This window comes from Eleginops maclovinus, chromosome 12 (genome assembly GCF_036324505.1).
Source record: "Eleginops maclovinus isolate JMC-PN-2008 ecotype Puerto Natales chromosome 12, JC_Emac_rtc_rv5, whole genome shotgun sequence".
Taxonomy (NCBI): domain Eukaryota; kingdom Metazoa; phylum Chordata; class Actinopteri; order Perciformes; family Eleginopidae; genus Eleginops; species Eleginops maclovinus.
The window spans coordinates 25,825,806-25,853,082 of NC_086360.1; the positions used below are offsets into that span (position 1 = coordinate 25,825,806).

Below are 27,277 nucleotides of genomic sequence, written 5' to 3' on the forward strand. Positions count from 1 at the left end.
AAAGAGAAATGATTAAATGTGTTGACACCTCTCCACCGTTTCCACGGTGAAGCAAGCTGCAAATTGTACATGTAATACATTCCCTTGATAGACCACTGACATTAATCAGCTGGTGCTGCGACGCCTCCGCCCAGGAATAGCATTTCATTTAAGGTTTAATTTTTGGTAAGGTTGGGGGTATGTGATCTTAATTTTCTTTCCCGACCCAATTTTCGACCACAAAATGGTTTGAAATTGGTTATTTATGCCTGACCCAGACACATAAAGTCATACTTGTACCCCTCTTCTCACAAATATATTTGATTTCCATTAAATATATATCTATTCTTAGACTGAGAGGAGTCATTTCCACTGTAAAAAGTAAATGTTGTGATTTATCTTTTAAAGGGGGCCTTATTTTGCACATTTTTAGGTTCATATTTGTATTTGGTTCCTCTACTGGGACATGTCTCCATGCTTTAATGTTCAGAAAGCTCTTTATTTTTCTCATACTGCCTGTGCTGCTGCTCCTCTTTTCACCCTCAGTCTGAAACCAGAGCCCAGTCTGCTCTGATCGGTTAGTTGGCCGGCTCTGTTGTGATCACTTAGAGCTGTCCTGCCCCTTAGCATTTTACAGCCTACATAGTGATGTCATTATTTTTCAGGAAGTAAAAAAAGGAGTCCATTGGAAAAACTGGAGAAACTCATTTGGATGCAACTTTGGGATTTTAGCCTTTGCAAACCATTTACATGCACAACAACCTATAACACACTACAGGAGAGATAAAACCTCAAAGGTACAATAGGACCCTTTAAGGGAGGTGCTATTTCCATGTGGAACAGTGCTGTTAATGTGCATACAGAGCTACAGGCTTTAAAAGGTGAGCACCAGAACCAAAGGACAGCACTGATGTCTTAGCTTGTTAAAAAGCCCCCTTATTCAGTCTGATTGTGGCATGAACTCCGAGTCATCATTTACATAATGTCCAATTATCTTAATGTTATCTCCATCAAAGCCACAGGGCTTTAAGGAATCCCCGGCGAGTCACACAGAGGAAAGGGATTAGGCCTTTTTTTCCGTCTGACAGCAGCAGAAGGAGCTCTGAACGGAGAAACAAAGCTTGAAGTTCAAAGCGTTCACTTTGCGATATGATATCTTATTGAGGAACACAAAAGAGTCACATCAAAGGGCTTTTCGCAGAGACGGAGAACAACTCCAACTTTCCTCCCAAAGAAAACCTCCTGCCCTGCCTCCCACTGCTTTGGAGATAAGTAACTCATTAACAGTTGTGTAGTGGTCCAGTCTGTAGTCCACTAATAATCCTACAGTCACAAGTTTCTTTTTGTCATCAGCATTTTAAATCTCCAGATTGTATTAATTAGCGCTAAAAGTAAGTTTTCCCTTCAGAATAAAAGTTGATCTGGTTCAATGGTAATGTGTTATCAGGCTTTAAACAGAGGACGTCAAACGAGTCTCTTCAGAAGAGTTGGTTTGGTCCCAAAGTGAAGTTTCATAAAGATATAAACTACACTTTTAAACATCTACAGATATCTTTTCTGATCCGTATCACAAATCTTCAACAGATGTGATGACATGATGCTTAAATCGGGCTATTCTCATACACTATTTTTTTTAGATTCAACTTTATTGTCATTGCACAGAGTACAAGTAGTAGGACAACGAAATGCGGTCTCTGCATTTGACCCATCCTAGTGTTAGGAGCAGTGGGCTGCCATTATGTACGGCGCCCGGGGAGCAGTGTAGGTAACCAGTGTCTTGCTCAGGGACACCACGGTGGCACTAGGTCTTTCGGGGACTTGAACTGGTGACCTTCCAGTTCCCAGGCCAACCCCCTATGGACTTCGCCACCACCGCCGCTATTGCAGCTATTTCAACAAAAAGGGACACACCACAGATCCTATATTAGTTTTTTATGTTATGTAATCTTTGTAATTGTGAACCAGGAAGTATAAAGACCGACAAAGACAGTGTGGGGATCAGGTCAGTGTGTTTAGGTTCCAAGTTTGATTTATTTTGAACGGTTTATTGCCATTATTTATTGAAAATATTGACTTACACCTAAATCTGTGCCTAAGTAATGGCTTTTTTTTTCTTACGGAAATGTTTATTGTAACTTCTGTAGCAATCACAAACCCAAATGACAACTTTTCCCGTACGTTTATTAAGGCTGAAAGGAATATATTGAGAGGAAATGGACACCTGTTACTGGAGATTTGAACGAGCCTCATGAGAAATAAGGAATAAGTTATTATTAGGATAAAATGCTGAAATAGTAAGGGATAAATCAAGTATCAAGTATAATGTGATTCAACCAACGTGTCAATCACCCGTTTATTGAACTAATTAAATAAGCCTGATTCTATTTCGCAAAAGGGTTCACTATATTCAGCCAAAACATGAAGTCAATGTGACATTAAATCACTAATAAAGCCCATAAAACCTGTTCAAGCCCACTTGAGCTGTATCCACTCAAAGGGCTATTACACTAAAAGCCCAATTACACAGTAAACACCTTATCCCCTAAAGTGCGTAATTAGAGCCATCATATCAGAGTGACTGCTGGCTGACCCGGGGTTTTAATAAAAAGCAGAGTATCTGACACGCTGGCAGAGTGATATGTCTCGCTCTGACAGCAGATGGTACATGGAGTAATTAACCAAGATTTTTCCGAGGATGATACGGAAATTGAGCTGTATTCGCCGTCTCTATTCACGTCTGTTACTCACCACTGAGCGTGGAAGATGCCGTAGAAGGTGGTACCCCTCCAGTCCTGGCCCGGCAGCGTGAACACGGCCCTCAGGTTTTTGAAGGAGACGTGACGCTCGGGGAGGGAGCACTCCAGCCGGGCTTTCTGGAATGTGGTCCACTTCTTCTGCAGAGTCCTGGTACCACCCAGATCCCCCTGAGAGAAGACATGATCAGATCTCATCAATGGCTGAAACAGGTCCATTAAATGTACATTCTTTGGGATTAAAAGGGGAAAAGAGCTCCATGTCAATATCAGGGAAGAAACAAGTACACATCTTCCGTTGCAGAATAAAAACGGACCTGTTTTGACTACATTTTGGCAGGAAAATAACAAGAAACAAGTATGTAACACTCAGAAAATAAGGCTTATTTAATGCTGATGTAGTTTTCCTGCTGTTTTGAGCTTGCATGTGAATAATTAAAGGGTTCCTTCACTAAAAACAAATCTGAGATTCTATGACAACCTTTCATTCGCTTAAAAGTTGAATTTTAGGTGTTAACTGCACAGCTTATTTCCAAACGTTGGAATTTTAGCCTTTGCAGCCCATTTACATGCACACAAACCTATATAACACACTACAGGAAAGGGAAAACCCCCAAAAGTATAATAGGGCCCCTTTAATGAGCCACTGTGTCCGTTGTTTTGAAATCTGTGGTCAGACAGCTCAAGATTGAAAGAGTTCTTCCAATCAGGTGCCTTGTGGCCTGCCAATTAAGCATCCAAATGCGAGTTGACCCTGTGAACGAGCACCATTTCTCTTTTAGCTGACAGCACACCGCTCTCGTTCCTGCTTTATTATGCTGCTTGTGTTGCATTTCATTAGCCTCACCTTCACCTTGTGGATGCTAAACCTCACCTCTGTGCACACACTGTGGCGTTCTGTATCTACATAATGATGAACCTGTTACACGTGAATGAGCTGACTGAGCTCATTGTCATGTTGCAAACACCTCTAAAGGAGCATTTAGACCCTGACGTGTTCAAGGGTACCATTGAAGAGCAGGATGACAATAATAATAATGATATTCAATTATACGGGAAACATTGAGTTCTGATGTTTGGTCCCTTTATATGGTGTACTGCTGGCTCAGAAGAGGCCTGTCTGCCAGATACACTCATCCCTATCAACCTCGGTGATGCAGGGGCATTAAAAAAGGAATAGAAATGCTCATAATTCAGCAGTGAGATACAGATATTATGCTGCAGCAGCAACAGGAATAACAGCGGGATGAGGGGAATCACTCACGGCTCTAGTACGCATCATGTGTGAGCATCTGTTTCTGATTTCCTTCAAAGAGCTTGATTGTTCATCACAGCAGCGCAGACATTAAAGGGCACTCTCCCTAAAACAGTGCATATATTGTGCACTTAATTATCTCCTCCACTGTTAGCAATCTGTCTCTATTTCGCTCAGTTGAGAGGTTACTGACGTTTCTCTGCACACGTCACTGAAACATGACTCTACACTTGTGCTGCGTTGACTTAAAGTTCACTGAAATCATGCAAAATAAAAAGAGCTGCTGTTTAAAATCTCATTCCCCTCACAGCTAGAAGCTCCACAGATGTCTGGACATAATCACTGTGGTAAATCAAAACTAATCAGTTATCCTAATGAGGCCATTAATTCAACAAATGAATGCATTAATTATCAAATTGTTCTGTGTCAGTGTAATTGTCCTCACATAAAACATTGTTAGTAAACTGGTGTTTACCTGAAATTCAGTGGGGCAAATCTATTGACCGAGTAGCGTTTTCTCTGTGGTTTGAACTGATACTAATATAAACTCTGTGTGTTGAAGCATTAATCAGTTTAAGTAGTTTATATTTCTTTTATTACACGTATCAGCTGTCGTCTTGATAAAGCCTGGCTGTCCATCATGTGATTTTAGGCCGGGCTAAAATATTTTGTTACACCGCTGAGAGGAATACTCGATTCTGATTGGTCAATGTGGACATTCCACTGGCTGTTATTTTCCACAAACAGACTTCTGCTAAGGAAAACAAAACTGTTGCTTAGGAGGGACTGTGTTCAGCCCTCAAAACTCATCTTTTCAGTCTTGCCTTCAACTCCTAAACCCCTCCCCCCCCCTATTCCACCTAGCTAAGCACTTTTTACTTTTGATGTTATTTTTTAACTTGCTTTATAAATCGAATGTATTATTATTATCATCATCATCATCATCATCATCATCATCATCATCATTATTTTGATCATTATTATTATTATATCAATCCGCAGAAAGAGGTCCAGTAAAATTAACCTCAGCTTTAGATAACAAACATTAGTTTTCTCCATCCACTATGGAATACTTTGGGAATATTTTCTTGAGTGAAGTTGTTGGTTTATTAAGTAGCTGTGTCAAAAGCAGGATAATGTGCAGCGAGGCAGTCATTAATAAGAAAAGAACACCTTGATGTCGATGCTGCACATTATTCCTCACTCATCATGTCACATAATTGAGTTTTATAATGTTTTCATGCAAATAGTAACTCTTAAGATCCCTCATTTTTGGTCCGTTGAACCAAACAAAGCCTTTTACCTGATGCACGTTTCTGCATTTTGTAAGAAAAATGGTATGCAAGCTGACTTGGTTACGTTTTAGTCCCTTAAAAAGTTGCTTCTTGTACTAAAAGATGATGGTAAATTTGCTTTCTATGTAATGTTATGTAGCAGCTTTTTATGTTTACTCAACATATAAAGCTGGTAAACAACTCTACCAGTTGCCTCCTTATATGGGCGTCTCATCTGGTGAAGCCGTAAGTGTTAGCGATGCTGTCTCATGGTATATTAAGAGCTCGGAAACAGCTGCCAAATCGTCTGGAGGAAAACAGCAACTCATTGATTTCCAGCCAAGCAAGCATAAAACAGTTTTGCAGTCCAAACTTGTTTTGATTGTACAGTATACTCACTATTACCTGTGTCACATGCCAGAAAAGAGGCTAACATTGGAGTTGTCAACTGGTGTCACTCATTGCTCAAATCCAGATGTTTGTTTTTGTTTTATCCAGTGAGAAAAGGGCCAGGAATAGGACTCTTTTTTTAATAGATTCCTAATTGAATCCGTTCTGATCAGCTGTTATTACCTTGCAGACACGGGCCACTCTGGCCACGTTGAGCTCCGTGTCGCAGTCCAGCTCCATCGCCCGCTCGCTGAAGAAGAAGTAGATCTTGTCGTCGTCTCCATCGTTACTGCCGCTGCTCTCCCTCACCAGGGCCGAACCCACAAAGTCCGGCTCTACACACACACACACACACACACACACACACACACACAAAGAGCAGTGGTGTGAGAACGTGTATTTACAGTAAAAACATACATCACAAGTGAACGAATAGATAGACTCAGCCTGCAGGTGCATTTGGACTGAATCACATCTCACACACACACACACACACACACACACACACACACACACACACACACACACACACACACACACACACACACACACACACACACACACACACACACACACACACACACACACACACACACACACACACACACACACACACACACACACACACACACACACTTGACACCTCCATCTCATTCCGTGCCGCCCCTTCACACCCCTCTGTCTATATTCCATCATCACTCTCTCCTTCGCATCATCTCTCCTCGAGTCATTTCTCACCCTCCATCTCTCCAGTGCTCCCTATTAGTGGTCCATTTTGTGTTTCTCACTTCGTCTCAGATTCTCTTAATATATCCAGCCTTCATTACATTTGGAATGATATGTTTTTATAGAAGAAAAAAGACGGATGGAGACATTTTTCCGGACTCGAGCTGCAGGGGGCTTTAGATTCAACCATTTTCTGTACAGAGATACAACCTTCACATTAGATTTAAAAAAAAGATATGTTTTAAAAAAAGAGGAGATATTTCACGTTTCCAGCTGCAGGGGGCTTTTCGATTCACTGTAAAGCATTGTGTTACAAAGATTCAACGTTTCCCAGGATGAACCCATTCTGCTTCCGTATGAAAGCCTCTAAAGCTGTATTTTAAGCCACCATGGGACATTACAACTCTCAACTGAAACCCAGGCCAATTAAATGCTTTTATGTTGGAGAAGCTGCTTAAATTAAGGTGAGGCTAGTCTCATAGGTCTAGTTTTTAATAAAAGCTCCATGAATAATAAACGGACACATCGATCCAACCCTCGGCCTCATCTGTATGTTCCTCCCTCACTCCGCCTCCATTCTCCATTCCCTTCACCTCTCGCTCTATCTTTTCATCGCCAATCCTAATGTCTGTTCTTTCATCAGCCATTTTTCCTGCTGTGACTTCATCCTCTTCTCTCCCCCTCATTTCTCTCGAGGTATCTCAGTCATCCTCCCTCCCCGAAAATAGATAACGATCCTTCGCTTTAACCGAGTCTTGCGCCTCATTTCCTGCTACTCATTTCTCTATTTCTCTTGTTCTTTTGCATGTTTCTGGCTCTTTCTTTTCTTAATGAAACTGTTAAAAAGAAGCCGCCGTTATCATACTCGAATTCAATTCATTTTATCGGAGTACATATTTAATTTGTCAGAGTCGCAATGGAAAAAAATAAAGTCTTGAACCTGAACTGATGAGGAATATTTGTACTAATAGTCACTACGCTTTGTATGGATGAACAGATTTTCTTCCTCAAATCTACTTTTCTTCTATAATTTTAGAAAAGACTTGTGCAGTGACAATGATACTGTAGTTTCATGGTCAAACTGTGTGTCCATCTGCCTTAAAGTAAGCTACAAATGTTATGGTAACTACAGTATTTATTCCAATGGGAGAACGCAACGTGAACACAATTTGTTGCACATTTGTCGCCAACTAATCACCAAAGTGAATACTTGTCCCATTTTTCAAAAGCCACATATATCATCTTAATATCCTTACTGTAAAATGTCCTTTTAGACGGACAAATCAGCAGTGGCTCAGTCAGTAGGGGCTTGGACTGGGAATCGTAGGGTTGCCGGTTCAAGCCCCCGAACAGACTTGAAATATGGAAAGTGGACTGCTACTTGGAGAGGTCCCAGTTCACCTCCTAGGCCCTGCTGTGGTGCCCTTGAGCAAGGCACCGGACACCTCCAATCCCCCCCTCCCCATTGCTCCCCAGGCGCTGCACGATAGCTGCCCACTGCTCCTAGTACTAGGATGGGTTAAATGCAGAGGACCAATTTCACTGTGTGTGCTCTGCTGTGTGCATGTATGTGACTAATAAAGAGGGTTTCATCCTCCGATTCTATCAGGAAGAAAATAACTTGACAAATACTGGCTTAAATGTTAATCAAACTGTCAACAATTTAAGCTAACATACACAAATGTTTATGCATGCACTAGATACCTTATTTTCAGATTGCTAAATATGTCATTTCTAATAAACTAAATATAAATACATTAGATGGTGCCCACCAGGATGCAGCAAGTTTCATCCATTTCATATTACCCGTAATGCATTACCACTAGGAGCCTATTGTTAGCTTCATGCTTCCATAAAAAAGTGTAACATTTTGCCGAATTCACTGTTTAGTCCTTTTTGGCATAAATGACCCATAAAGCTTTAAAACACAAAGGCGTAGCTTTAATCTCTGTGCTGACTTTCCAAGTATGTGTTTTTACAGTAAGCATACAAAATAAAGATGAAATCATTTTCTGTTTTTAGGAATGAACGTTAATACTAGGGCTATTAAAACTAATCAACAATCCAAGAACAATGCTTCTCTCAGTTTCCATGCTCCGCCGAGCACAATTAACTGCTGGGGATTCAGACTTGTTGTATTGGAAACGCAGCTTTTAGCATTATATCATGTGTGTAGCTAAGATTTAGGACCCTTCTACATTCGCTTTAACAAGAGCCAGCTGGAAAGATTAAAAACGTTAGCTGGAGACTGTTCAAATAAGCTGATAAAAGCTGATAAACTGCTGAAAATGAAAAGCCTGTTGTTGTTAACTTTGGTGTGAAATTAGATCCATTGTTTCAAAAACGACAAGGAATCATGAGCAGAAAACGGGCCATCATTATTGCTGTAATTCATGCTAGAATAAAGCTTTGACGCAATGCTAAGAGGGGGTTTGTACTATGCAAACAACCTTTTTTTTCTCCATCCCTTCCTTCCCCTCTCTAATTTGTTGGCAGGTTTCTTTCTCTTGGTCTTTCTAATGTCCGCTTTTGCACTCACCATTGAGCCACGCAGGCAAGTATTCGCTCTTCATGCTGTAGTGCTGTTGGCCCAGGTTCCTCAGAATGACTGGCTCCGTACCCAGGAAGTTGTTGAGCGTTGCCGAGTACAGCTCCTTATCTGTAGCAAAATGCAAGCTTTAGTTAAATTCTGTTATGTGGGCCACACTTGTCCAGGCCTGAGAGTAGGACATTAGTTCAGCAGGGAGTCACAAAAGGAGACGGAGAATGGATGTGTGTATGTTCAGAAAGGGCTGTTCAGTGCAGTGAATGCAACATGCAAAGTTAAATTGGACTCCTGGACTCTCAGTGCAGTCGTACAGGCTGCAAAACAGATGGGAAATGCTGCAGGAGCAGTTTGTTGATATTTGATGGACATTTAATGCCTCCGTTAGAGCTGTAAAAACATGGCGCAGTTCACTTTAGTGTACACACACTGCTGAGATGGAACAACAAGCGCTGACTGTGTGTTTGGGCTTGATATATTGATGTGAATGCATTTCCAGCTAAGGACTTATCATGCTTGTTGGGTTGAATGATTGTTACACTTAAAGGGTACATATAATATCAAAAACAAACACTTTCTCAGTGATTGTGTGCATACATTTTGATATCTGCCTTTTAACCCAAAACAAGGCAACCAAGTGGCGTGCTTGGATCAGAACACATGGGATTTATCAAGCTATTCACAATCGGCATCCTTTTCTATGTCACATAAAGGCTCATTACAAAATACCAGCCGTCACCTGAGTATCTCAACCCATGGCCATGCAATTTTAAGCATTAGCACCAGATTAAGCATTTTTAGGAGAGAAGATTAAAGAGATAGGCGCTAAAAGGGAGCGCTTCAGACGGAGGATGAATACAGGTATACTCAGATAGACAGTGTGAGACAAATAAAGCATGTAAACATATTATTTTTGAAAGCCTCATTTACATGTATGAACCTGCACATTTGCATTATATGTCCCCTTTAAAACCTATTTTAAGTGCAGTACGCGCTTATTACTCACCCACTATAAGGCCAGTGTGCCCTTTGGCGGGGTCATATGGGCATTTACCCTTCCCATCCTCCAGGGATGCAGAGTTGAGGGTAAAATAGTCCGCATTCTGCAAACACACACACACACACAAAAGAAAATCAGGGGTTTGTTTTTCTTGGTCAGTGTGCGTTATGACCCACATGACACAGCTGCAAGCCCTGTGTGTCCGTTAAAATGACTATGGCTTCACCCCACGTCATGTTGTCCTGTCGCATCAGTGTCACATGTATGCACACACACGCAGTAGCATTCACACATTCAGATAACCCAGCATGGGACATTATTTTCTATTACATTTCTTCTTTCATTTTATCACACAGTCTTCTTCGCCTGTGGTCAGATTAAAGTTGACACCTGTCAGCACATGACCAAAATAACTCTGTCTAGGGAAACACACACACACACACACGCAAACTTACCACATAGGTGCATTTGGGCTGGAAGGCGTAGGTGCCGCAGGTGTAGAGGTGTGTGTGGTTGTAGCTCTGCAGGAAGCGGATGTAGTTGAAGCACTCGGTCTGTGGAAGCGAGGAGGAATTGTTAGAAAGCTGCTGTTTGTCCTCTGTTGAGGTGAATCCTATTGCACCATGGAGACTCTGTATGCTCACACACACCTCTGAGATTTAGCTTAACTCTAAAGCTTCAATGCAACTGCTTTTGAATCTTCATAACCTTGAGACTCGACCGCGTTACTCATGATTAACTTTTAAAATGTGTGGAGTCAGTGAGCGACTGAGAGGATCTCTCGGCAGCACCACTCTTATATATGTGGGTGAACAAATGGTGCAGAAATCTTAAGAGACACTGAACATTTGGCAGCCGAAAACAGTCATTTATTTTGTGAACGTTAATTGTTATAATCTCTGAAGCCCCGAAAGAAAGAAAGTATGAAATATTTACATTTTTTCATCATCACTTTTAAGGATTGGGATAAAACAAACAAACACTATGATTTATTAATGTCATTTCTTAGGTTTTATTGCATCTAGTGGGTCAATTTCTTCCATGAAAAAGTACATTTGAAGGCACACTTTGGTAGAAATAAAATAGCTTTATTATATCTTCCAAATTATCTCCTGAAAGCATGTCTGACTCCCCCTCAATATTTTTAATAAAATGTTCTCTCACTCCTGAAATATGGAAAATAAGAAGATGACTACCATGCAACGGAACAGGGTTAGACATGTGTGTTTGAAATGCTTACATTCAAATCTAAATAGTTAATTTAATGTAATTAAGACTCAACATTAATAAAAGACATCCTTATGAAGAACATAAACAACATATATTTATACATTTCATCATTTAAGTCCCTTTCTTCAATGCAGTAAAATGTGTTTGCTGCTCCCCATTTTCCAAAGACAGTACATGTGCCTTGTGTGTGTGTGTGTGTGTTGCATCACTTGAGACACCAGGGTGTACCTCTCCCACTACACTAGGACTCAGATGAAGTGCCTGCATGGTGTTTAAAATCAAGACTTGAGTGTCATGTCCTCCGCAGAGGACGGCAATAATGTTCTGGGTCTCAGAAGGAGAGCACATCACTTAATAGATGATGTAACCACATTATCTAAATAACCTTTACACTGCATCTAAAAAGGGGACAGGATGTTTCCATTCAAAAGATTGGTGGGTAATTAACAGTGTAATATATGCGGCGTTTCATGGGCAGTGCCCTTTAATGTCTGCGCAGTGATGAACAATAAAGCTCTTTGAATGCAATTGGAAACAGATGCTCACACATGATGCTAGAGGAATGAATAATTCAGTGCATCCACTTGATGTTGCCGCTGCAGCAGCAAAACAATATCTGCATCTCACGGCTGTTATAAGAGCAATATGATATTTTTTTTTATCCATCTTTACAGCTCCTGTAATCAGCGAGGATAATCGGGGACGAGATGCATCTGGCAGACGGTCCTCTTTCAGGCGACTGCATTAAATAAAAACACTAATCATTGAGTGTCTCCACGGGCAGTGTAAACACCACATGCTTATTCATGGATAGTGAATTTATGTTGTAAATATGACATGTGTAAGGACTCAAAGATATATCAGTCAAGTAGCTTTCAGAATAAATGCACTATTGCCAGCACTTTTGATTAAACACACACAACTATCCTGATCACAGGGACTCAATGCTCTACTTTAATAAACCAGACTCACCCCAAAAAATGAGAATTTATGAGACGTTTTTCTTCAATTTTAGTTAAAAAAGTACTACTACTGCACTCCACTGAACTGTTTCCCCTTCTGTTTTGAAACCACATCAAAGGTTACCGTTGTGCAAAGAGAGAAGCTTCATCTCTTAAAGGTCTGTGTGTTTCTATAAAATATTAACCGAGACTCCTTGCAGATGTACTTTATGCCCCGTAAGCAGCGAGGAGCCGGGGCTTAGAGGCAAGGGAGTGTATTCCCTTTCAGTTACATGAGAAACAATGTAATCTGATTACTGGAACTAAAACTCGGGGGTTACTAGCAGGATAATGTGTTAGTAAAAAGGAGCATATAGTGTTTGGGGTGAAAGGATCGGCTGTTCTGTTCTGTAGGCTAATAAGTGTGAATCTATACGCCTACTGCCTGAATCTGCTTTATGGTTTCTTTGGTTCATTTGTTCTGTTTTTAATTCAGCAGGTGAACCTATATGTTCATAAAATAGTGTGTGTGAGCTTAGCTGTGTGTGTTAAACTAAAAGGGAGCATGTTCTTGTGTTTCAGTGTTGGTGTAAAGGCCTGAATATGCTAATGAAAGGCAGGTTTTCCTATAAATAGATCATTTCTGATACTAAATATCTTCGGTTTTCTCACTAAATCGATTAAGTAATAAACATCTTATTTATATTTATTTCAGAAAGTAATCAGGTGACATTATTTTTATATTTTTCATACTCAGATTAGGTTAATGATTACATTTAATTAGTAATTGAAACTGGATTTGGACAATGTGTGAGTTAACACTGAATGACAGAGAGCTTCTCCTCTGTTTGATATCTTCATTAAATATTTGGAAAAAGCAAATCCTCAAAAATGTTTCATCTGATGAAGTATTCTTTTCATTATGAGAAGCTAATGAATATTTTAAAAGGAATAGTTTCCTGCTGAGAGTTAGAGGAGAATATTAAAACCACTCTCATGTCCGTCTGCCAAATATAAAGCCTCAGCATCTTTTATCCCTTATCAGATCCTCTCTGCTGCAGGACTTTTCCCCTGTTTTGTTTTTTGTAGCTCAAGACAAAACACTTCCCGGATCAGCCCACCTTAAAAGTTGCTGATGCTGCCTGGAAGACGACGCTGTGGGCTAATGTAATGACTGGAAGCCTTCCAGTTAGAAACCCCTCAGACTGACTTGACAAAATGTAATGGAGCAAAAGTGAAGTGTATAAACTAATGGCGTGAATTCTCCTGCCACGGTGGCCTTGAGAAAAGCAGGTAATCCCGACAGAATGCACGTTACCTGGTTGTTCTTCCCCTTGGCGACGCACTCCCTCTTCTTATCCTGCGGAGCCGGCCACTCGATCTGGGGAAAGAGAAACGCAGATGTGATTAGGAATGGTGCTGTCGGCTTTTGCCTATTTATTATTTTCTACTTAAATTAACCACAACATACTCCTAGTTTGGCGGCAGTCCAAGGTATGACAGCACATTAATGAGCCCTCATTAGAACAGATCAACTCTTTTTGCTCCATAAAAAGGAGGTAAATGTTTTGGAGGACAAGGTTATACTTCACCTTGAACCAAAGCCATGGTTAAAAATCATTTTGAATACCACTTTTTTCCAATGATAACATATAAACAACATTTGAGACCACAAGCTATTTATGTTATTCTCTCTAAAATTACAAATGTTGTTTTCCGCCCAAAAAACGGGATATTTACGATATTTTCTCGTCATTTTTAATTTCCCAAGCTCTCAAGACTTTTGTTATTTGAAGACAACAACATAAATAACTCCTGTTGGCAAGAAAACAAATAAAATGATTGTGACTTTAAGTGAAAACTACCTTGTACGCTGGCCCTAAAAGGCCACGGTTTGCACAATCTATAACCACTCTTTTCCCAAGAATATCACATGAGCGATAACCAGTTGTTTACGTTATCACCTCTAAAATTACACATCTGTTTTATTTATAAATCATTGTTTACTCGTGGGTTTGAATTTAAGTCATTATCCTGAGAAAGGTTCGCCACTAAAGCTCTCAGGAAATTTGTTTTTTGGAGATAAGGAAATAAATAACTCTAGATCTTAAGCAAACAACTAGAATTCACTTCATTTCCCAGGAAACCGCAGGAAATACGAGTGAAATATGGCCATTTAGGGCTTCCGTACTACAGACAGAGCAGTGAAAAGGAGCATTTCTGTTGTACGGAGGAAGCAAATTATAAAAAAATACCTTCCCTTCTGTCCATGCTTCCCCTAACCATTGCTTTTAGTGCAGTTCACAGTAGCTGCCGCTCTTTCTTTAATGGCCGTTTGACACATGGCTGAACTTTGCTCCCTGCACAGTGGTCTAAAATATGAAGTGTGTTTACTAAGAGGTTTCCACATCATTAGAAATAATTACACTGGTCATTATAGGCAGAGCGCCGCTGCACATGCAGTATTAAACTCTGATTTACTCGACTGCGCTTAAACCAACAGCAATCAAACAATGGGTCATATACCACGCTTTAAAAACCGGATGATTAATATGGACTGTTATATATTATAAGGCCTTTCATTACGATAATATTTCAGCGGTGAGTCAAACTCTCCCTCTGAATGTCCACATTTCATTCTCACCGTGATAAAGTTATACCTTAATATTTAATACCTGGATTAATGATAGCGATCGGTAGTAGTGACAGATCACCTGCAGGATGTGTAGTTTTAACTAATGCACTGGATTCTTTTATTGGAAGACGGGATAAAACAAAGCGTGGCAACACCAGAAGTTTCTTTTGTGACTTCTAATTTGTTCCTGAGGGACTCTCATTCATCACCAGCCAGTGTCTGACGAAGAAAATTCACTCCTCATTTGCTCGACACAGATCTGTTATGTACCAAAAAAAATATCCAGCAGTGGCAGAATTAAAGTCTAAAAGCCTAGAAAGACAATGCCATGAACATCCCGTACCTCACACCACACACAAATAGCTCCCCCCCCCCCCATTAGTGTCTATAGATACATGTTAGAGTGTCTGCGAGACGTAGGATTGTAGAGTACAGTTCAAAATAATGTCTAACCTGAAGAAAATGAAGCCTTTGTGCTGTAACGTGACTATTCTTGTTTCTGCATATTAAAAGGCGCCTGCTAATATCGGACGTGTTTTCTCCTTCAGTGTCTGAGCAAGTAGTGCAGACCACGCTCAGTCCATTAGCTGTTGAGTAAAAAAAGGTTCACAAGTTCTGGTTCAAATTAAACCTGCAGATGGTCGTGAAAAGTGAATAGAGCAAGCAGTTGTGGAAAAGTAACTAAGTACATCTACTCTACTTAATAAAGGTTTTAAGGTACTTTTAGTTGTACTTTACTTACGTATTTTCACTTCAGGCTACTTAATACTTCTGCTTTATTGTATTTTTTACTTGACCATGTTTGTTTATTGGCAATTTTGATTATTGAGAAGATTTAAAATCAACACATAAATTAGACTCAAGTTATACCCAGTAAATTGACAAGCTACACAGCAGTATGTAACATATTTAAATTAGCCTCAGATACACAAGCTTCAACAAACAATCAAATATTGTCATAACGCATCAGTAAGCATAATGATATTATTCTGAAATGGGCCGTTCTGCATGATGAATATTTTACCTTTTGCACTTTAAGTATATTTTTACTTATAAAGGGACCATATTCTGCTCATTTTCAGGTGCATTTTTTTATTTTGTACCTCTGGGACATGTCTCCATGCTTTAATGATCAAAAAGCTCTTTATTTTTCTCATACTGCCTGTGCTGCTGCTCCTCTTTTCACCCTCTGTCTGAAACCAGAGCCCAGTCTGCTCTGATTGGTTAGCTGGATGGCTCTGTCTGTGATTGGTCAACCGCTTACATATGTCCCGCCCCTTAGCCTATCATGTACAATGTGTTGGAGTGCTAGCCAATAGAAGCGTGAGTGTTACATATTGATGTCACTACGTTCTGGAAGTAAAGAAAGGAGCCCAACTTTGGGATTTTAGCCTTTGCGAACCATTTACACGCACAAAAACCTATATCTCAGGAAAGAATACCCCACAAAGCACAATACGGCCCCGTTAAGTAACCTTTAAAATGCAGAACTCACATAAACGTTCTCAGTCCCTACTCCAACGCTTAGAGCAAGATAATGTGAACCAAATTAGAACAACATTTTCAGCATTTAGTATTTTTTTAAATGACGAAGCAAGGTGAATTACCGTCGCAAATTTAGTAAAAATTGGATCAGCGGTGTCTGAGGTACACCGCACGGGATGACTGAGCAAAACTAATAAGTGAAAGAATGAAAAACAATCATCATGGGGAAAGAAAGTGAGTAAATAATGTAGGAGGCAGAGCTTCAGACACGAGCAGGAGCTGCGTGTCTTTAAAAACAGTCGAAAATCCCCGGAAAATATGCGAATATGGAAGAAAGTCGGACATGAAGGTAATGAAGGATGACAGCAGTGAGGAAATTAAGGGGGGAGGAGGGGGGAGAGTGACAGAGGAGATGGACTGTTCTCTCGTCTTTGCTCATTTCTGTCATTTGTCTGTATTGGCTCTTTCTCTGTACACTGCACACTGGAGGCTGACAACAGGTGGTCTTATTATTACTGTAAGACGCATTACACTCACTCAATCCACTGTGTGAGTTTGTGTGTGTGTGTGTGTGTGTGTGTGTGTGTGTGTGTGTGTGTGTAATGACTGCTCATTAAAGCTCTATATCGTATAACAATTCCCTCCCTGCTGCAGGCTGCTCACACTTACATTGGACTGCTGTAATTGTATTGATTGCAATATGGACTAATTATAAAAGGAGCAAAGCAAAACCAGATTTGAGTCTCGGAGGCTTTGTCATCTCTACGTGTCTGTATGTGTGTGTGTGTGTGTGTGTGTGTGTGTGTGCATGTGTGTGTGTAAATGTGTGTATCAGGTCAAGTGAAGGGTATTTTTCAGAGCGCTTTTAAACGAATAGGGTTACCACAGAGGGATCAAGGTAAAAAATAAGACACACAGATTAAAACAAGAAGAAATATGATTGAATAAGTGGATCGTAAAGTGTGAGGAACAGGCCCTGTGGAAGTTGGCGTGTGTGTGTGTGTGTGTGTATATGTCCAACAATGTTTGTGCTGACAGAAGTGAAATATGGGAGCCAATAGCCACGCATTTTAATATTTGGCAGCGCACTCACACCATAACTGTAGAAGGCTTTTAGCAAGAGATAGCATACATAACTTAAGATAAAGTATTGGAAGACATCTGAACTCATGAAATCATATAAAGAATCCATTCCCTGATTAACGGTGAGTCGTTACATTTTAAGACCTTGTTTTTGTCGCTACTCTGAGTCAGATTCATGGTTTAATGGCTCAGATGAAGTATGTAATGTATGGAGAAAACTTCAGTTAAAGGTTGTTATATAAATCCAAAACACTACACGTAATGATACATCAATAGTTTATATTATGGGTATTAAATAATCAAATGGAGCTTAAAAGAGATGTTAGATTTGCACCTTTTTAAGATTGTAATGCCACTAGAAATGATACACAGGACAATAACTGCAATTGTTCTGCTTTCCTGATCTGCATGACATTAACTACAATGATGAAAATAAATAACGATCCATTCCTTTATGTGAACCATCAAGAAAAGACATGTTTAATGCCAAAGACATTTGCTAAATTGCAGCAGAACTGTAAGAAATTGTCTCAAAAAACTGCTATTTTTTAAATGCAATGTCAAACAAAAGATTCATAAACCTCAATTTTGCAGGTACTAGCATTTTGGAAGTTCCTTTAAGACATTTGAACAACAATTAAGGCCTTCTTTTGAATGATTTTGTGCACATATTCAGTGCATGTGTTATAGCCAGTGATTTAAACTCTCTAGTATAAACTAAAGTATTTTAAAAGACAAGCTAGTGTTGGCAAAAAAGACTCCTTTTTACTAAGGTTAAGTTATCTTCCTCTTCAAGTACACTTCTCTTTCCTTTTTTTCCAACAATATTGACTGTAGCGGGCCAAAATCATAAAGAAATCAACCAGAAATGCAACTCCAATAAAACACCCACACCAGTTAGTGTCATGATCCTTGTTTCGTGTCTGTCATGTCCTTGTGTTGTGTTTTATTTTGAAAGGGTTTCCCCTCTTGTGTCACTCGTTAAGCTTCACTTCCTGTCTGCGTTTCCCTCCTGTGCCTGATTGTGTCATTGTGTTCACCTGTTGCCCCTGTGTTTCTCCTCCCCTCTCCAGCTGTGTCTTGTCTTGTGATTACCCATGTGTATTTAGTCCCTGTTTCCCTTTTGTCTGTTGTTCGGTCGTCGTCATTTCTTCCCTGATCCCTTCCATGTTACCTGCCTGTTCCTGCCGCCCTTCATGTCTGGAGCTAAGTGTTTTTCATGTCCTGTGTTCTCCTTGCTTCGTGTTGTCGTCAATAGCTTTTGAATAAAGCTCTGCTTTTTGTTTTTGACCCTTACCTGCTTCCCCTTGATTACTGCACTTGGGTCCTGTTTCCCCAACCCTGACAGTTAGCGATCTTACGCAGGGTTTAATGATCCCAGTGCAGGAAAGAGTCCTTTTTGTGCATTTTATTCTTATAACAAAATGCAACAAACAAAGGTTTAACTGTCATGGTTATGGGGTTCGTTAGTTTTCTTGTCTCCTGTCTGGTGTTACTTCCTGTGTTTGCCCTCCTGTGCCTGATTGTGTTACTGTGTTCACCTGTTGCCCCTGTGTTTCTCTTCTCCTCTCCAGCTGTGTCTTGTCTTGTGATTACCCTTGTGTATTTAGTCCCTGTTCCCCTCTTGTTCCTTGTCCGGTTGTCGTCAATGTTTCCTGTTGCTCTTGCTCCGTGTGTCGTGTCCCTGGTTGGTAGCTGGTTGTTTTTCCTTTTTTTTGGTGTATTTATGTGACCCGGCCTTTTTGTTACCAGCGTTACTTTTAATAAAGCTCACTTTTTGTTTCACCCCCATACTTGCCTCCTTTGTTCACTCTGCGCTTGAGTTCCTGTCACCAAAACCCTGACATTCACACTCTTTCCCTGTGCCTTTCCTGTGGCCTCATCGTGCTTGCCATGGTAAAAACCATATGCCATACTGGTGCTCTACTCCCACCACCACCACCACCACCACCTGTCAGCAGTATAAACAATTACACCAGGTGACCCACTCCCCCAGAGCCCAAATACAGCTTCATTAAAATCACTAAGCGAGAAAAATACTATTAACTATTAAGTAATACAAATCTAAATATAGCTCCAACACTGACTTTATGTTTGAACTTGTTGACTGTGTTTCATTTAAACTTCCCTTTTTCTTACATTTAATATTTGTATTCAACTCAGAGAATTCATGTTGGCCATTGAAAAGAGAAATCAGTTTTTCTGCTCTGGAAAGGTTGACATGGAGAGCTCTTAGCTGACAGCAGCAGTCAATACATTTTATTCTTCTTCTCAGCTTTTAGCTTTAGGGATTGCACTTTAACACATTTTGAAAAGGCATTACATTGCTTGACAGATATCCATTATAAGCTTGTTCAAGGCCTGAAGATTTAATAAAAGAAGCTCAGGCCAGACTAATAAAAGATCCAACAACTAGTGTGACTCAGGCGACTTTATTACGGCTCTATTACCCTTCTTTGATTTACCGCCCAAAAACGTTTCTGTGTGTGTTCTCAAATGTCCTTGGGTTAAAAACTGAGGGCAAAAAACGGAATAAAATAAGGCCAGTCGATGACTTCAAAGGCAGTGAAGACAAAGTGTGGCAGAAGAAGTTTGTTATCCCTCCTTTAGCTGAAACTTTCCCATCACTGTTAATATCATAATTGATTTTGCTCTGTTTAAATGAAGTATTTGAAATGTGTGTTCATCTCCGCAGTGCTTTTTTTGTTCCCCGGACCGTCCATCACGATGCTCTGTGATATTGAATCGTAAGTGTTATCATTTTCATTTCTCACATTTCTACAAAAGCCTTTCAGATTGTGTGGGCGCCTGCAGTGACAGTCAGTCGGCCAGTGCTGAGGATAACACCGTTTAGATGAAGTGCTTCCATTTCTTCCTGAACTTTAGTAAACGCAACTAATTAAGGCTGTACAATTTGGAAACAATAACTGGATTATTTTGAGAGATATTGCAATTGCGATATGATTTGAGGGACGGACCATTCTGGAAACATGATTCACATTATCATTAAATCATATAGTAAAATGGTTTGGAGAAGATCTGTACCAAACAAGTCTTGAGTATACCTTTGCCTCGGCAGCACCCTAATACTTCATTAAATATTATATTTTCACCTATTTTACTTGAACAAAAACTATGAATTGTATTATTTTTCTCTAATTTCTGTATTTTTTATATGTATTTTATTTGATTATTTTAAATGTATTTTATCTTTTCATTATTTAACATTATTATTATTTTTTATATAATATATATACACTTTATATTATTTCCGATTTAAGGCATCAATAACGCATGTTTTCTTGTTTTGTTCGACTTAAATTGTGGTGTTTTATGTGTGTTGAGCAACGTACATGTATGTGCAAACCATGAGAATAAATAACAGATGCTGTGTGTTACCTGAGGCCGGAGCTGTTTGTTGATGTTGTTTGGGTCGAGGGCGAACAGCGTCTCCCGCGCTCCGACGTACAAAACCCTCTCGTTGTCGGACAGCGTCAGCATGCTGTAGTTGAAAACTCCCTGAACTCTGAACCTCGCCATGCTGTCCAACACATCTGGAGAGAAAACACCGTCACATCACTGATTATATACTTGCTGCAAAGTACCTTGGTTTCCTCCCCACTGATCTGTTGACAGATGACAGAATCAAAGCTGAGAAGAACATTTCACACTTGTTGGAATTGGTTGATGTCTGGGCTTATTCGCACCAGCGTGCCTCGCGCACTCCACCGCCACCTTTAGCTTAATGTCACCCTTTCTGCTCGGTCGGTACACAGCGCGTCATACATACACGCGCACACACAGCGTTGCTTTTTTTAATTAGGACCAGTGTGTCGTCTTACACAGCTTTCAGATCCACTACCTATGAGAGCTCCAATCCAACACCATGTACAGTAATTCAAAATTGACACAAGGTGAGAAACTACGGCTTCAAAACAACTGTAAAATATACCAAAAAAAGACAGAAAAACCCTGAAATGCTGTGTTTAAATATGGAAATGAGGCATTACGTAGTTGCAGTGAAGCAACAGTTCTTCTCAGCCCTTTTTAGCATTTTCTGAAACACAATTTTTCATTTTTGTTCAGTCTAAACTCTCATCAGTATCCAAGCAGCATGCAGCTATATTTCAATGAAAAAGCTTTAAAAGAAACCCATGCCCCGACCCTGGACTACAAAGCTGAATAGGAAAGCTAGCTTGTAAATAAAGCATTTAGTAGATAAAACGGCAGATATGTCCTCCAGGAGTCGGTGGAGTATGTATATTTGCCAGGTGAACATACACAGGAGTGAAAGGAAATGCCAGGGATGCCAACATGTACACATTTGAAGGTTTACAACCTGTCACACTGCCCCCTTGTGGCCAGAATAAAAAATCAGTTTATGCAGGTTGACGTTTTTGCAAGCAAGCCACTATATGATTATGCATCTTCTATTTCTGCAGATTGTGAACAAACTACATACATTTAGCGTGGCAAACTAATTAAGTTTGGGACAATTAAAACCTCTGCTTACAGTATATGTCTTTTACGGGTACAGTAAAGTAACATGTTCAACAATTGATGATTTATACTCGATGAGAAACCAAACAACGAAATAAGAAATAATGAAAATGTCAACCCAACGTGACCGAAGGTAAAAAAGAAACAGGACTTTTTCTTTAGAGCTCTCGAACTAATTATGTCTTAATGAGTTTGTTGGGACTGCCCACGGTACAGCTTCAAGATCTTATTTGATGATTCCTGCAGAACAGAAAGCTTCCCAAGCTCCGTGTTTACTAACAACTGGCAGAAGAAGGCGGGCTGAAATGTTCCAGATCTGCATGTCAGAAGTGAGATAAGGTGGTCGTCTATTTACACAAAAAGCTGTGCAAATAAACACGAAAGCAATATTGCACTTGCCCTCCCAGCCCCTTGTTTTGATGAGGAGTGCAGTGACGTGTGCAGCAACAGACACCAGTTTTCTTTTTTAAATCTAACTGCAGTATCTGGAGCTTTAAAGGTTATTTATGAATACAGATGGGAGCATAATCCAGCATCTGCACAATCACAATCTTTTAAATAATAAAGCAAACTTCGCAGCTTCGATCGCCGAGTGCTTTGAGTTCTAAAAGGAGGTTTGAGATAAAGCCAGGACTTTGTTTCCATTCTTCGATAGAAATCCAATTAAGAATGGTAATTTTTAAATTAGGAGGATCCGTTTCGGAAAACAGCCTAAATTGTGTTTTGCCTTAATTGGACTGGAGATTGTTAAAGGTCTCCTACATGCATCATTAAGGAGAGAGCAGCTCAATCTGGACTGTATGGGCACCTTTACACAACAATAGAGGGATTTAGAGGCTGACCTTATTGCAAATGGAAAATGAGACGCGACGTGGACAGAATGCATAAGAAAGAATGGTTTAAATCTGCTGGTGTGATTTTTTTTTAATCTGTTCCGCACATCCCGTTAACGATTGCATTTGAATAAAAGCCTAAATGGGGCTGATTAGTGTATCACTCAGACTATTAAAAGAATATTAGCCTCCTTGTAAACCCAGTTATTGATCCTCTGACCAAACGGCTGAATCCATGTGATTGATATCAGGTTTGTCTAATTTGTTTAGGGAGTGCCCTTGTTTTTATCGGGTTGTTTTTCTTGTTTTGTAGCTTGCAGACCGACACGAACAATCTCCAAAAAAAAGATGATCACAAAATGTTCCCTCCACGGTCCAATCTGCAGGGCTTGTTGAAAACCAGAGATTACTTTTTTCATCAAAATTTTAAAAAGATGCACCCACTGCTTTGCTATTCACTCCCACACACACACAAATGCAGGACACACACACACACACACACACACACACACCCTTCAAATCCCCTGACTAGCATACAGACAACTAGTGGTGCAGAGCTGATGAGAAAGAACACAGAGGGAACGGATGGTGTTTAGTTTTCATTATCCACACTTGTGTCGCTTGTAGTGTCACCTTGTTCTCCTTCTCCTCCTCTTCTTCCCTCTTTCTTACTTTATCTGGGCCGAGGAGACAATGGCACATAATGCGATCTCATAACTGCACAAGAATATTCCTTGTTTTTCTAAAGCATGAATATTTCCACCTCTTTTGCCGTTTCCCCGACTGAAAATAGCAGCAGAAATCCAGGGAGGGATCGGCAGGAACTGGTGATTTATGGTGTGACTAACTGCTCATGTGATGCTGTGGCCTAGTTGGGACTAAATAGACATATATACATGGAGCAGACTCAATGAGGGATCTGTTTGTGTGTCTGTACGAGAGACACGTGAAAGGTTATAAAGTGAGCTTGTTACTGAACTTTAATTAAAGTCCTTCAACCCAAAGCAAATCTTTTGTTGCATTTGCTTCAACTACCTTTCAACACCTGCAAGCGATGTGATGCCATTTATTTTGGTTCAGAAAACCATCATTGCTTTCAAAACATCCCGACCAAAGATGGCGCTATAATCAAGACAAACCAAAACACTGGGGATATATTATGCAGTCAATTTCCCAAAGCCAAGGCGAAAATAAATGTCTATTTGTTTTTCCAATCTAATTTCTTTCTCGACAGTGTTTTATTGAAGACTAATAACTGAATTTTCTGTCGGCCGGACTGCCAAATTGAATGAATAAGTAATTGAGCTTTTTATTTCACATTTAGCAAGTTGAGCCTAACTGCACAACTTGTCAGCCATGGCCAACAGCAGTCAGATTACCTTGATAGAGCTGCATAAATATCATATAAACAATATTCTCAACCCTTTTTTATTTCTGCACTTTTAGCTTGTTAACGTGTTTTAAAGAGGCCCTATTCTGGAAAATGTCAGGTTGATATTTGTGCTCTGTGTCTCTACTCTGACATGTCTCCATGCTTTAGTGTTCAAACAGCTCTTTATGTTTCTCATACTGTCTGTGCTGCAGCTCCTCTTTTCACCCTCTGTCTGAAACCAGAGCCCAGTCTGCTCTGATTGGTTAGCTGACCGGCTCTGTTGTGATTGGTCAACCGCTTAGAGATGTCCCGCCCCTTCAGCCTATCACGTACAATGTGGAGTGCTAGCCAATAGAAGCGCGAGTGTTACACAGTGATGTCATTATGTTACTGAAGTAAACAAAGGAGTCCAATGAAGGAGTGATGTGTGTTTGAATGCGTTACGTGCTACACACATGACGCAGTCTGTGAAATGTGTCATGTGAGAAGTAATGAAGAACGTAAGGAGAGAAAAAGAGGACAGGAGGGAATAAGTAAGCAAAGGAAGGAAGGAAGGGGGATGAGTACTGAGCTAGTCCGCTTATTATGTGAGGAGCAGCCGTGTATAAACATCGGAGGGTATGCACGGATGAGGGAGCTTGATGAGAGTGAGTGAGAGAGAGAGAGGGATGGCATCCCCAGGGGAGAAGTGAGCACATCTGCTGTGTTCCACACAACCAGGCAAGAAAACTCCAGAGCTCACACACACACACACACACACACACACACACACACACACACACACACACACACACACACACACACACACACACACACACACACACACACACACACACACACACACCGTGCTGAGGTACTTGGCTACACACAAATCGGTGCACGTCTGAACACACAGAATACACAAGTTTATGGGTAAGCTAAAACACACATTGCATTTGCACACACACACACACACGCACGCACGCACACACACACAGTCCTGAATGGTTCTCCAGGGTACCTGCTCAGCGACTCGAACGTCTCTCACCAACAGAGGGAAACTTTCTCTCCGAGTGGCTTGTTTGAAGTGATCAGCGGCTCTGTCATTAAGAGGCGATACGGGCACCGGCACTTACCATCTGCCACCACACTGTGGCAGCCCTGAGGCCACCTGCCGAGTGTGTGTGTGTGTGTGTGTTTGTGTGTGTTGTAACCTAAGTGTGGGTTTCTCTATTACAGACACAAGACCATGCACACCTGTGGTTCATGACTATTTATGTGCAAGTGAACAAGTGTGCTTTTTGATAGTCAGTGTGAGTTCAAATGTATGTTTATTAACTCCATCTGCGGTTTTTAGAGAAGTCTGACGTTTGTACAGCTGTGGAGCATAAGGAGAACTAAAGTAAGAGAGCTAATCCCTTGTTTTAAAGAGGCCCTATTATGCTTTTTGGGGTTTTCCCTTTGCTGTAGGTTGTCATACAGTAGGCTTGTGTGCATGTAAATGGTCTGCAAAGGCTAGAATCCCAAAGTTCCCTCCATTTTTCGTGGGCTCTCCTATGTATGACCAGCAACATGTGTCAATTTCCCCTTGTTATACACACTGCCTTTGCTAGAACTTCTGTCTACGCAGCAAACATTTGTGTTGTGTTATGGCAACACAAATACTTTAGGAAAAGGCAATAGTTAGGGCAAAACAAAAGTACTTAAGTTACGTGACAAACGATCAATTGGACACCAACAGTCTGCTGATCTAAGACCCACCTAACCTCCTTTCTGCATGGAGTCTTTATAATTCTTTGTTCACAATATCCTACACATTTATTCTGTTGGATTTACATAATATTCGTAGGAGTAGCTACGAACATTGTATGCAAACAGCCTGTCTAATAATAACCGAATTAAAGTGAGCCATGAATTCTAAAGCAGAATTGAAACATATTAAACATATTAAGGTTGTAGTAAATATGCAGCAATGCAGCACACAGAGAACCTTGTCATTCCACTGTGGTCTGAAAAATATCTGCTCTATATTTACAACATGTCAGACATTCGAAAAACGTTTAAACTCAAGTTGTTTTGAGACTTTTCCATCAATTGAAGGACCTTCGGAGTTGTGTGTGTGTGTGTGTGTGTGTGTGTGTGTGTGTGTGTGTGTGTGTGTGTGTGTGTGTAAGGGCGGTTTGAGCCAAATTACAAGGCCTTTGATGCTTATAGACACCAGTTTGTAAGGAGCAGAAGAAAACCGAGAACATAAGCAGAGACGTAATGAGTCCAACAGATGAGGAGGACAAACAAGAAAAGGCAAATAGAAAAGCCGGGAGAGAAAGGGAGGAGAGAAACTCAGAGGGTCTGAGCGAGGTCACAGCCACTGGAAACAGAAACGATGAGGAATCGGGGCACTACAGCACCTCTTCACCGAGTGTGACAAGAGGCAGAGATACAAGAGGGTAACACAACCAGACAAAGAGAGTGAGACAGGCTGTGGACGTGAGCGGTGGGTTTTAAATGGCAGAAAACCAAATATACGTTAGAGTTAAGAGATGCTGGGGATTCAGAACAACATGTCCAAAAGGCTAGGATGGAGGATGGTTTATTTGTTGTACTGTTTTTGCAAATATGTGCTCTGAGAATCCATAAACCATGAGTATTTTCTAAAAATGACGTCTAATTACAAAGCATTTTAGCAATAAATTAAATGAAAGACTGTGTTTTTAGGGTAACCAGTCTTTTTTCTATGGATTAAAATGACTGCACATAGTCCCTTAGCAACAGTCTGTTCTCCTTGGCAACGGTGCATTAATAACCTCTGAAATCGACCAATAGGAATCTAGTATTTAACCATTTTTGAAACCATCTTGCCAAGATGAAACCTTACCACTTTAACCAGCTGACAAAGATATGAAAGACGATGAAATGTACTTTTTGTGATAGCGTGAGTTGAGTTCAAAAGGTCAGGGATAACTACAATGAATAACAATGTAAGAATCGCTTGAAACAGTAAATTCTAATATTCTTATCGTGCATAAACGCACCATGACTCGAAACACACAGCGACAGATATTTCCAGGGAAACGATCAGTCAGGTATTGCTTCAGCAGCTTATGTATTGAGCGTGTTGAGCTTCTTTAAAGGCAGCGCCGGGGACAGAACATGATGGACTCGCTGTCATAGACTAGCTTCCAGGCTATGCGAGACGATTGCATAATGTACAAAAATGATCTGGAACCCAAGGCAGCCTGGAGGTATGGAACCCAGCTGTGATTGCATGTGATTCTTTGCAAAGCAGTCAACAACTCT

General features: G+C 40.4%; 1 protein-coding gene across 2 annotated transcripts in view; it reads right to left on the reverse strand.

Annotated features, from left to right (window-relative positions):
- sema4c (sema domain, immunoglobulin domain (Ig), transmembrane domain (TM) and short cytoplasmic domain, (semaphorin) 4C) overlaps nucleotides 1–27,277 on the reverse strand; it is a 100,443-nt gene that overhangs the window by 14,951 nt on the left and 58,215 nt on the right. For both annotated transcript variants that reach the window (XM_063897872.1, XM_063897871.1), the window contains 7 exons: nucleotides 20,696–20,850; nucleotides 13,412–13,474; nucleotides 10,378–10,476; nucleotides 9,929–10,025; nucleotides 8,917–9,036; nucleotides 5,835–5,986; nucleotides 2,728–2,903 (listed from right to left, as the gene is read on the reverse strand). In XM_063897872.1, coding sequence (XP_063753942.1) covers nucleotides 2,728–2,903; nucleotides 5,835–5,986; nucleotides 8,917–9,036; nucleotides 9,929–10,025; nucleotides 10,378–10,476; nucleotides 13,412–13,474; nucleotides 20,696–20,850 — 862 coding nt within the window. The remainder of the gene's footprint in view (nucleotides 1–2,727; nucleotides 2,904–5,834; nucleotides 5,987–8,916; nucleotides 9,037–9,928; nucleotides 10,026–10,377; nucleotides 10,477–13,411; nucleotides 13,475–20,695; nucleotides 20,851–27,277) is intronic.